Source organism: Meleagris gallopavo, unplaced genomic scaffold (assembly GCF_000146605.3).
Source record: "Meleagris gallopavo isolate NT-WF06-2002-E0010 breed Aviagen turkey brand Nicholas breeding stock unplaced genomic scaffold, Turkey_5.1 ChrUn_random_7180001955481, whole genome shotgun sequence".
Lineage (NCBI taxonomy): Eukaryota > Metazoa > Chordata > Aves > Galliformes > Phasianidae > Meleagris > Meleagris gallopavo.
Window position 1 is genome coordinate 7,999 of NW_011216248.1, and position 12,681 is coordinate 20,679.

Genomic DNA, 12,681 nt, shown 5'->3' on the forward strand with positions numbered 1-12,681 from the left:
CAGAAATCAGAAACATAAGAAATGATGTCGTTATACGTCTCCAGAATTAGTTGCCTGTTGTTTGCAACCTTGTCTTGATTATCCCTTTGCATGTAATTATTTTTACATTTCATAATGTATACTTGTGGCCATTTCAAAGTTCAAAGTAAGTTTCTGAACAACTTTGAGAATAAGAGCAGGAAACAGAAGTTAATTTCAGTGGCTGTCTTTCTTTCTTAAGGAAAGAAGACCCATCCTCTCTTCCCATAGAGGTAACATAAAAAGCATAAAGAAGGAAACTGAGATTACTACAGTGGAAGATAGCAGGCATACTTCTGGGAAATGAATCTGCTCATACAGATGTGCAGCAAAAACTAATGTGGAGGAATGATGGACAGTTGCAGTGGGGATTCAAGAAGGGTCCAGTGAACTCAAACTTAGAAGTGATGATCAGTAAAAAAAAAAAGAGAGATGGCAGCCTAAGATGTTGTTCACAAACCCATTCATAGTGTATTTCTGAAAGATTTATGTTAAGTGGGATTGTTTTTTTTTTTTTTCTAGCNNTCTAGCTTCACTCCTGGTACTTTTTGCCAAATAAAGTGTGAAGGTTTTTCAGAAGATGTCTGTATGTGTTCATCTTACAGTGGAGATAGGAAAACTCTTGAATACTTTAGAGTACATCCTTTTTATTGAATAAACTAATTTGAAATGTTGGTATCTGGAGAATTTTCTTAAAAACAGGCAGATTTTTTCACAATAATTTCTTTCATGGTAATATATTCTTCTGCAACTTGTATAAATGTCCTTTTTTATTTACCGTAGATATTGAAATGACATAAAAATAGTGTACAGCTTGTTACTTGGCACATTTAAGGCATCAGGAGTGGATAGGTACAGGATACTCCTATGCTTTATGTTCTGTTTATGTGCTATGGGTTCTGTGATTGTTGGTTAATCCACTTTGCTTGATAGCAAAATGCATTTTCTTTTACAGAGTGAAGATACGCAGCAACAAATTATCAGAGAAACCTTCCACTTAGTATCCAAACGTGATGAAAATGTCTGTAATTTTCTAGAAGGAGGCTTGTAAGTATCAGGTTTAAAATAAATGTTCTACATTTGCAAATATTTCTGTTGATAGTAGCATACTTGTTCTTACAGTTGTAATGTAAAGGCCATGTGGCTTGAGATATTTGGCACACTAGTAATAGTATCAGGTTGATAGCAGGTGTATTTTTTACTAGTTGGAATATACATATATATTTATTTGTATATGTATATATATGTATCAAAATTGCTTAGGAAATAAAGCATATTTTTTTCTAGTGGAACAGACACAGTGCTGTATCTAGTCTTACAAGGATTTCTGATTTTGTTTGAGGATGCACTGACATTGGCCAAATCTACTGAGAAAGTGAACATATTTCAAAGCTGGTGCTTAGGCTTGTGCTCCTAGAATCTGAGTGCACAGTCTTTAGTTGTAGGATTCCCCAGCATGGCTGTTAGGGCTCAGGCTTGCTGTATAAACTAGGAAGAAAATGTTTTTGAAATGTGTTACTGAAGCTTTAATCAGGAATTTTTATTACTGTATGTGGAGAAGGGTTTGAGGAAAGCCATGCTTGTATCTGCTGTCTTTAGAAGACATGTACAGAATATTCTTTCTTGGATCATGTTGTTGTGGCTTTTTTTTTTTTTTTTTTGGTCTTACTTTTACTGAGCAGTAGGAATTCTTACGTGGAAAAGTGTTGTTTTGAAATACTAGTCATCAAGCCTGAATAGTTAAATTGCCACCTGCTAGGAAAAGGGGTCATAGTTTACAGAAAAAGCTCATGATTTCCAATATAAACATAGAGACTGTCTTAGTCTAAGTGTTCTAATGATGGAAAATTTCTAGTTGCTAAAAGCTAGTATGTTAATGCTATTTTATGCAGAGTCACACTTAAATACTTAGTTGTACTGTGCCAGCTGTGATTTCTTTGTCCTAGCCTGGATGATCCCTGATGATTTTAATGCAGTGCTTTTCTTTCATCTGCTCAACTTTTCATGCATTTGTTAGATTCTTGGAGATGATTCTAAGCTAGAAATGTGCTGACTTGAAAGCTGTAAGATGAAGAAGCTGCTTGGAGCCTTTTTAAAAAGCTGGCAACGCAAAGAAGATTGTGTTGAGGATTATTTTTTTTTAATGACAGGGGATCACTTTGTAGTTTGCATTTTGGCCAAAGGCCTCATTTTGCTTGCTGAAATTAAAAGAGCTTAGGTAGTTTTGACCTGGTATAAAATCAGGGGAGTATTATGAGATGCGTGGCCATCTCATAAAGTACTTCAAAGTACTTCAATTTTATTTTAGCTTACTTTCTGTTGCTCAGAGTGAATGTTGATGAACTGAAGAATATCTGTTAATGATGTATGTATCTTCTTCAGGAAAACTGTAGCTGAAAAGTGGAAGGAAATAACTGTTTAGACATTTTTTCTTCGTGTTCAGTAACTTGATGATTAGTGAGCTGCAGAAGGAATAATGTTTTTGTGGACTTTAACATTGCTTCACAAACTATTGACTGTAGTTCTGTCTTATTTTTCGTGATATCAGACATCATATATTACATTGATGATAATGTGGTCCATAGACCCTGTTTAAGGGTTTTTCTGTAGCCCAAATGCCTGTCTGCATTATAGATTTCTTCTAATCCTCCTGCTTTCTTGAGAAAGGCAGGGAATAATTCTTCAGCATGTGTTCTCTTAAGCTATAAAGCACATTTATGTCTGTACAGTGCCTGCTAGTGTGTAATGGAAGTTCGTTTTTGGATGAACCTGCACAATCAGTTTGAATTGATTATAATATGATGGTGTGTGTATCAACATAATTAATATCCACATGGATAACAATAATGATGTTTATGTGGAAAATGTAACTTGGGTTGTCTTGTTGCTTTGTTTTCTTCCATTGTAATTATATTATAGAATGGGTGTTTGATTTTTGAAAAGCTGTAGCCAGTTATTAGTAACCACCTTGTAAAGAAATAACTGAGGTTTTGCTCAACATGTCCTTAGAGGTTAACTAAGTTTTGTGTTTTCTTTCCCATTCAGATTAATAGGTGGATCTGATAACAAACTAATTTACCGACACTATGCCACCTTGTATTTTGTGTTTTGTGTGGATTCTTCAGAAAGTGAGCTTGGCATTTTAGACCTGATACAAGTAAGTTTGTTTACTTTTTCTTTTTCTTTTTTTTTTTTAATAATTGGATTTCTAAGTACTTTGAAACTTCAGTGTTTAGCCCTGTCTTTCTGTATAATATTTGTAATGAAGGAGACTTTCATACTATGAATATACTTAGTGCAGAGTATTATTTTTGAACATCTGTGATTTTCTGGACTTTCTTTAAATAAGTGATTTCGCAGATTCATGATACAGTAAGGGAATTGTTCATTTGGAAGCTACTGAGCAAAGTTACTTTTTTGCTGCAGCTTTGCAAAGCCTTGTTTTGTCTGCAAATCAAGATGATCAGACATTTGCCAAGACAATTTTAGAGGATGAGATCTTTGATACATAATGCTGTTGATACATTTATGTGCATGTGTAGTGTATTCACTACAGATACGTAACAAATTTAAAGCAGCCAGAAGCTGTTAGGGTGCAACTTTTCAAGAGAACCACGGTGGTTTAGGAGTTTACATTCAGATATGCCCTAAAAATTATTGTAAATGCTGTTCCAGACATGCATTCTATCACTACATCAGTGATTTTTCAACTTAGAATTTGTTAGTAAGTAATTTCACTAATAATTGTTACTGTTATCTGTGGGTTGAACCACAAAATTGTTTCTCACCCTGAAGTAGCATATGTCATCACATAAAATTGAGTGTTGGGTATGTGATTTGCTTTAATGTAATCTTTTAAAACTTTATTTGGTACTGATAAATTTATTCATGTACTTGAACTACGTATACTTGTATTTACAGCTGCACCATATACATGTGTATAGGATATTATAAGCTTTAAAAGCTCACATGTCAAGAAAATTGTTTTATTAGTTGATTAAAATCTGTGATAACCTGAGATGTGGGCGTGTATGCATCATTTATTTTACTGTGAGCCTTAGAGGTCCTGTGGTTCTCTGCAAACCTTTCTGGGAGCTGAATGTTTTCTTGTAGTCATCTACAAGTGTTCAGAACACCTCTTTGGTGTGAAGTGCTCTTCTGGACTGTAAATCTATGTAACCTTTCCAAGAGGGCTTGTGGAGAGCAAGAAAAGAAACTGTTTTTCTAGATTCTTATATCATCTTTACTCACAGAAACATTCTGAATTATGTGAGTTACTGAGTGTCCAAAGTGGCCTTATGCACTTACAGCTGCTTGTTTGCTGGTTTCTTAGTGTGACTTCTAAAATATTTATGAACTGAGGAAAGAAGCATGTTAATGTTTTATGTGACTTTGGAACATTTTTTCTGATAAAGAGCTTATTTATGAGTATCTTTTGTTGAATCAGACAATAAGGACAGGAAAGACTAAGTCAGTCAGTCTGATGTGCTGTTGTTTTGCATGGCCATTATGCAGATTCAACTAGCATTTCATTTGTTATGGTATAATAAAAGTGACAGATCAGTAGCTTTCAATAATTTCCAGTTTAATACTGTAACCTAATTTTACTTTAAGGTGCTGAAGCAAGTTTCTGCAGCTTTGTACTACGTATATATATAGTGCCCTCAAACTCTCTGAATTAAGTAGTGCACAAACTTTAAACTGTGTTACTTCTTATGCCCCAAGTTCTTGGATGGATTTCCATAACTTGATCTATACATTTCACATTTTTTCCATTAAGATCCAGTGCTAAATTACATGCCAGTGTAACTACTTGAATAAAGCAAAAATAATATAAATAGTATTTCTGTTTATAGCAATACTTGATTATTTTTTTTAACACTATGATTTCTTTTTAAATACAGTCTCACCACAGTATCTGCATCTGTTCAGTGTTCCTGTTTCTCTAGATCATTATAATTCAGCCATCTGATTGTAGTAGAAAGTATACACAGATTAATTTAACATTTTTAATTTCCATTCTGGCTCACAATCTGTTTAATCCTCATATCAATAGCAATCAGAGTTAAATGGATCTTTCTCTGGAAAAGCACCTTCAAAAAATTTATGTGTGGTGCAGACTGGCAGCAGTATATACACGTACGCCTGCATCTACTCAAATAAATTAGCACTGTTTCTGTGTTCAGAAGTGCTGAAGCATTTTCGTGTGTCTTTGTTTACTGCAGTTTAGAGAACAGTACAGATTAGCCAGTTTAAACAACCTCGGGTACACTGGCCTTTCTTTAGACGTGCTCCAATCCTGTAATCATACTTGTGGCCCTTCTCTGGACCTGCTCCAGCTGAGTGTCTTTCTTTTTCTTGGAGCCCCAGGCCGGGATGCATTGCTCCTGAAGGGGCCTCCCAAGGGCAGAGCAGAAGAGAACAATCACCACTCTTACCCTGCCGACCACCCCTGTTTTGATGCAGCCCAGATCCAAGCACAAGCACACGCAGCTGGCTCATATTCAGCTTTTCATCCAGCAGAGCCCTCAAGTCCTTTGCAGGGCTGCTTTCAATGAATTCTTCTCTCGGTCTGTACACATATTGCCCTGATCCAACTGCAGCACTTTGCACTTGGTTATTCTTAAATCTCATTTTAGGTTCATGTGGGCCCAGTTTTCAAACTTTGGATGGCATCCCCTTGTTCTATTGTATGAACTATACCACTCAGCTTGATGTCATCAGCAAACTTAAGAAAGGTGCACTCGATCCCACTGTCTATGTCATTGATAAAGGTGTTAAATAGCACTGGTTGGCAGACTTTGCCTGCTCACCATTACCTTTCAAATATGATAGCAGCTTGGCAGCAATATCTGCCAGTGCCTTCAGAATCCTGTAATGCATTTCACAAGGTGCCCTGAAACTTGCTCTTTGCTTACATTTGGAAGGTTTTTGCTCCCCCAGCCCCTGTGTAAGGGTTGAGGGACATTAGAGACACGGGAAGCCTGAATGCCAGTGAAGACTAAGGCAGAAAACTTGCTGAGAACCTCGGTCTTCTCCATGTCTGTTGAAGCCAGTTCTAGCTTCTCATTTATAAGGGGGTACATTCTCCCTGGCCTTTCTATTTTAGCCAGTGTATCTAGAATCCCATCTTAGTATTTTTTACATCCTTTGCTAAGGCCAGTTCCATCTGTGCCTTGGTTTTCCTGAGCCTGTCTCTATGCTTCCAGACAGAATCCCTGTGCTCTTCCCAGGCCACACATCTCTGCTTTCATTGCCTGTATGATCCCTTCTTTTCCCTCAGTTTGACCAGCAGGACCCTGTTGAACCATTCCAGTTTCCTCCTCTGCTTGATTTCTTATGCTGAGAGTAAAGTGCTCTTGTGATCTCAGAAAAGTGTTCTCAGAGTTTTACCAGCTCTGATCTGCTACTTTGTCTCTAAACCCCGCTTCCCAGCAGTTCCCATCCAATTTCTATAAAGAGCCTGAAGTTCATGGTACTAACTGCTTTTTTCCCAGACTGTATTTCTCAAGATTGTGAACTCGACTAGGATATGGTTGCTGCAGCCCCGACTGCTTACCTGTTTAATGATGCATCTCTGCATCAGTGAGCACCAAGTGCTTCACCTCCTTTTGGTGTAATACCCATGTCAGGAAGTTATCCTCAAAGGACTCCAGGAGTCACTTGGAATGTTTAAAGTTTTATGTTGCTTTCTGAGCAGACATCTGAGTGGTTGAAATCCCTCATCAAGGTGAGAGCCTTTGAGCTCAGTAAGTCATGTAGCTGAAGTGAGAAGGCCTCATTCATCAGGCAGATCCTGACCACCAGACATCCTGTGTCAATCTTATCTCTAATTTTAACCCACAAGCTCTCAACCTGATCGTGGTTGTTTCTTAGAGGTAACTTTTTGCAGTCTGTTTATCCCTTAATAGAGGGCAACTCCCCAACCCTTCCTGCCTGTCTGTTCTCAAAAGCACATAGCCCCTGATTGTGGTGTTCCAGTTCTGTGATTTGTCCTGCCATTTTTTTCTGTGATAGCAGCTAGGTTGTTGTTTTCTAATTGGGTCTTGGTTTCTGTCTCCTGCTTTTTTCCCTTGACGTGCACATTGCTGTAGAAGCACTTCATCTGGACTATTAGCTGCATTATTTTCTACTCTCTCAAATTTAGCTGCATTATTTTCAACTTTCTCAAATTTCTCTGGGACAAAACTGAGGTTTTCCTGTGACAGTGTTCCCTTGCTCCTCTCTGTCACTCATAAGTACATTCCTTTCCCCCATCAAATATAGTTAAAGCTCTATTAATCAGTCTAGACAGATTGCTGCCCAAAACATTTTTGTCTCTCCTAGTCACTTGCATCCCATTCCACATCAGCATGCCTGATCTTATGGAGAAGCATCGAAGATGATAGCACAGAACCTTGAGCATGACACCATCTGTGCATCAGTCATTTGTATGATCCATTTTCCTCCTACTTTGGTCTCGGTTTCCAGCTGGGAAGATAGAGGAGAGCACTACCTGTACTCTTGGTCCCTTCGATATTCTCAAATGACACTTCTGCTGATTGTACCCTGTTGCTACATTCCCAAGGCACCCAGTCGTCAGTAAATAGCTAAATCTGTGTGGTCATAGTCTCCTGATGGGAGATGCTTTTATGTTAGTAAAGGGAGAGACGTGTAAATGAGAAACTTATTATGGTAACAAAACCCAAGAAAACCAAAAAGCGTAACATCAACCAGCCAAACAAAAAATGCAACTAGTACTCAGTTAACACTCTTAATCTGGTTGAGGGTTGGGTAGAAAGGAGAGAGTAGGAGCTAAGAATGAAAAAAGCTTGAAGGTTTTACAAAAATAACATACTGATAGTACAGTATTATTAGGTACATATTCTTGAAAACTAGCTTTTGTTTCACTAACCAGCATTCTCTGTAGCAGCTATGGATAGCTGTAATTTACATTTATTAAAGGAAAAATAGGACATGAATGTATGTTTGGGAAAATAGAGTGTCCTCAGGTGCTTGAAGTGATTCGTGAATGGTGACTTACTGCAGGTCATCCTTGAAGAAGAAAAGGATGTACAGAGGGCTGGCTTTATTGTAGGACTATTATATTCTAAGCCAGTTGGAGTTTCAGGGAGATTTGAGCAGAGTAATACACCCTATGAGGAAATAGAATTAACTATATGTTATAGTAAGTATTTAGAAATAAGTGGGATCTTCTTGATATGGGTTATGCTTATTGATTTTTCTGCATTTTTGCACATATTGCTTTTTGTTGATATTTTATCTTATCTGGCATCAAATGTATGTAATTGGATATTATACTTTTTCTGCCAGCTTACTTATATTCCAAGTAATAATCTTTATGTTATTCCCCTTTCTTATTTGCCTGATTGATGTAGTAAAAGTGATCTTTGATTTGATATATTAATAAGCACAGGGACCTCATTGATTCTGTGGTTCTCCATATAAAAATTCTATGTATTATTTCAAAAATGAAACTCAAGTGGGAGCTAGACAGTCATTGTGAATCTACTGGTACACACTCAATGATCTGCTCTGCATTTGACATTCATTTCTGTTTCTTTTCCATTTATTTTCCAATAATGTCATGAAGTGCATTTGAACTGTTTTTTTTCTTTCCCTGGAACAATTGGTGTGTTTTCTCTTCTGGTTATTTTGATCTACAAGCCTGCAGTGTATGAGATATTTGCTGACCTACTTAATTTCTGGCAATGCTTGGTATTGTGTGCAATTCATTTAATTCTCAACTAAAATTGTAATGAAAGTGAAATGGCTCTTATTTTATCTACATCAGTTATTTAAAGGTGTCTGAAAAAGGATTGAGAGATGTTAGTGTAAATCTAATTTCCCTTGTAGATCAAAGCTATTAAATACCAATAATTCGTAGTAGATTCATATCTTATCAGTGCTGGCATTATGCTGAATGAACTTTCCAGAATTTCTTTAACAAGTCCTTAGCTGGTGGAAACAATCTGTGGGTCATACTCAGTAGAAGCTGATTTTCCTTTTATCAAAAATTATCTAGTGTGTTAATGCATTGCAGGCAGAGATTTGTGAGTTCCTTCACTGCATTGTCACTGTGCAGTGGGTGAATGTGTAAAAGCCATCATTTTAACTATGGATCAAGTGTTTCTCATGGTGGAAGCCCAAGTAAGCAAAATAAAACCTCAGTATTGCTGACATGTGGGCATACATATTGCTGTTAAGTACACATATCTGTGGGGCCCTTAGAGAGTTTTTTCATGTGTAATATTGCTTTTCAAGGCAGTAGATGAATGTCAAAGTCAGAATATGTAAATTCATACTGAAACTTTGTGAAGTTTGTGGGGAATACTCTTTTCAAAAACAGTCTAAAACTTCTGGCTCTTAAAATTAAATCCTTCTGGTAAAGATTATGTTTATACTCTGTTTTCAGTCTTTTTCCTGCAGCTGGTATCAAGCACTGTCCTTGTATCCACATTCTCCTAATGTGCAGGGAAAGTAAGAGAACATCTTTGGTCGTTTGTTTTGCTGCACTTAGTTGTGAGCTGTATAGTTTGTTCTGATTAATATATATATATATATTTATTTGCTTGCCTCCCTTTTTTATAACTCATATAAGAGTTATCATCACAACCAATTAACACCTACTTGAAGAAAAAAAATCTGCTTTGTTTACCTTCTGTAAAATTTAACATAAACCTATTCACTCCGTTAGTTAACTGTTGTCAATTATCCTTACTGTCTCCAGTCTGCCTGTGAAAATACTGTGTTCCTAGTTTAAGTTATTCACTGATTATTTGGTACTAAATAATAACTTTTGTTTAAAATATATGAAATGCCACTTAGATTTTGTCTTTAATGATGGTAGTAATTAGCAATGGCAGTGTGTGCTACTCTTTTTAAGTGTAAGCAAGATATGAAACTAAAGGATTGGAAATGAAAAGTAACTTTTATTGTTTTGTAAGGCAGACAGCAGGAAATGACCGATGTCAAAAAGCACGTTTCTCTGAGCCTGTAGACATAAATTTGAATCTGTAAATGCAGACCTTTTATCCACCTTTTGGCAGCAGAATGTGTCAGCAGAAATTCTGATTTCTCTAGGGCTAAATAATTAGAAATATGGTTCCTCTCCACGATGAGATTAATAAATCATGTTGACAAGACAGAGAATCAAAACCAGGAGTTTAATGTCTTCTGTATTCTTTTTGGGTCTGAGCTTAGAATTGCAAAAAAAAATCACATGCAGTGACGACTTAAATAATGTTAAAGGCATAGTGTGACAAAAAAAAATATATATATATATAATGAAATATATAAAACTACATTTACAATTTCGTGGAATTGGGAGTTTATTTACTAGTCACTGATGAATGATTTGTAAATTCTCACAGGTGGTCTTTCCCATTTTGAAGACCCTAAACTCTCAAGCTCAGGCATGTGCTTCAAGTGGAGTTCTTGCCACATCTCGTTTAAATGAACAAGAGTTATCCTAGAGGATAGGATGGATATATATAGCCTAGAGGAAACTGTGCTTATATCTCTGTAAGCCCTGGCTCTGTCTCTGTCAGTACACACCGCAGCCACATAGTGAATGACCTTCAGGAGTTATGGGAGTGCAAGTGTAGTCAATTTTTCATTGTGTGGCCAGGTTGGAGGCTGGAACGATCTTAATGTCTTACCTAGCATGCCTACTAAGGATTCTGTGAAGGAGATATCAGAGCAGAGTATCATATGGTTAGTACGTGGCAAAGATTTCAGTGTTTGTACTTGAGCAGCTGCTTGGATTTTCCTGCCCTGCACACGTACATTCTCAATTCAGAAATGAGTTATTTGCCTGGGTATAACTGCTGAACCTTTCTGAGTTCAAGTGATGGTGATCCTGGAAGGATCTTCAGGTATGATATCACAACATCCACCTCTTACCTTGTTCCCTCCTGAATTCAGCAAGTCTGAACAACACTAAAGCTGCTGTATTTTCCCTGAACTGTTCCTAGAAGTCATAATGCTTGACAAACTTTTGTAATGCTGACACCTTGCATTAGATGTGTGCCTCTGTGTAGCAAGGTTAACTGTATTCTGCTTCACTGGGATATGCCTGCAATGTGATAATTGGTAAACATAGTAACAGGAAATCTCTAGGAAAATTTGGAATGGTAGCTGAGAAAATTGTAGCATAGACTGTTACTGTTGTAGTTTAACTTGGCAGGTGGCTGACGACCGCACAGTCATTCACCATCCCCACGTTCTCAGAGGGATGGGGGAGAGAACTGGGGGAAAAAAAGTGACAAGTAGAACTCATGGGTTCAGATAGAACAAAGACAGAGAAAAGGAAAAGAATAAAGTTATGGCTATATATATATTAATGTATATAACAAGTGGTGCCCAAGCAATTGCTGACCACCCCCTGACCAATGTCCAGCTTGCAACTACTGAACAGCAGAAGAGAAAAAAATCATCCCTCCCTCTTCAGAATGCCTTCCAGTTGATTTCGTGTAGTATGGAATATCCCTTCAGCCAGTGTAAGCCATCTGTCCTAATTCTGTTCCTTCTCAGCTCCTTGGGCTATTTGCTGAGAAGATGCTTGGCTTAACAGGGAATTATAAACATTGGTACCTCATCGGTGTTGCTTTTCTCCTTGAACCAAAATGTAGAATTGTACCAGACACTCTAAAGAAAATGTTTCCATCCCAACTGAAACTAAGACATCAAGATGCAATTATTGTCAAATCTGTGTCTTCTAGCAGAGTTACAACATACACTGACTTGTGCATACAATTTTTCCTCTGATGTACAAATAACATTCTGTTAACAGGGATAACCACCTAATTTCTGTGGATGTTTTTAATGTCTTAAAGTCTATGCAATGTTTATTTTGCATATTTGCTTTTGTAGAGCCTTAGAGATAATGGAACTACTGAGTTTCTGTTAGAGCTTGACCTCTGCCCTTTTTTTTTTTTCCTCTTCAGGTATTTGTGGAAACATTAGACAAATGTTTCGAAAATGTGTGTGAGCTGGATTTAATTTTCCATGTAGACAAGGTACAGTGATGAGTTCCTGTGATATTTCTTGCCAAGTAACATATTTGATTCAACTGATAACTCAGTATTAAAATATGCAGTGATTCTGCTTTTATAGTGAAGTCTAGACAGATTCTACAAAGAGGTTATTTTTAAAACTTGAAAGCTGTATAGAGCCTACTTTTCTAAGTTAAAATGTGTTTAGGAGCTTTGTGTGGCATTATTACACATAATCTTGGAGTTGTGAATATTGTTTTTACTTCTCGAAGTTGGACTTGATGATTTGTTCTGGTTTGTTTTTGTTTAGATGTTATGTTACTCAGAACTGAAAGTATCATAGGAGATTTTCCTGTTATGTCTGGTAGTTGCCTTTCAAATGCTGTGTTTATTTAACTTAAAATCTGTGGATGTTTTTCTGCTAAATCTCAAACAGACATTATGTCCTTTGTTAAGCATTAAGAAAAAACATTTTTTAAATATTCCCATCTATTGGGAATGTACCTTATTTGTTAAGCTAGTTTTGAGAAAACTTACAGTAGTTTTTATTTAAAATGACTTTGTCATTTCTTGATATAAGTACTACTTAAAATTTGAGAATTGAATAAATATTTATTCCTTCAGTTACCTTTTGTGCTTACCATTACTTTCCCTGACTGTGAACGTC

The 12,681-nt window shown here is 36.7% G+C and overlaps 1 protein-coding gene across 1 annotated transcript; it reads left to right on the forward strand.

Moving 5' to 3' along the window:
• Nucleotides 1–940: 940 nt before the first annotated feature.
• Nucleotides 941–12,070, forward strand: LOC104917093 (adaptor related protein complex 3 subunit sigma 1). Its single transcript, XM_010728183.3, has 3 exons — nt 941–1,065; nt 3,064–3,175; nt 11,967–12,070. Exons 1-3 carry the CDS (start codon nt 956–958, stop codon nt 12,045–12,047), a joined length of 303 nt encoding a protein of 100 aa, XP_010726485.1. The 5' UTR covers nt 941–955; the 3' UTR covers nt 12,048–12,070.
• Nucleotides 12,071–12,681: the final 611 nt, after the last annotated feature.

Bases quoted from the DNA above. Each gene is read 5' to 3' on its own strand.
- LOC104917093 (XM_010728183.3), top strand. From the start codon at position 956: ATGCATTTTCTTTTACAGAGTGAAGATACGCAGCAACAAATTATCAGA. The intron at 1,066-3,063 runs GTAAGTATCAGG...TTTCCCATTCAG, and splicing joins AATTTTCTAGAAGGAGGCTT to ATTAATAGGTGGATCTGATA. The intron at 3,176-11,966 runs GTAAGTTTGTTT...TTTCCTCTTCAG, and splicing joins GCATTTTAGACCTGATACAA to GTATTTGTGGAAACATTAGA.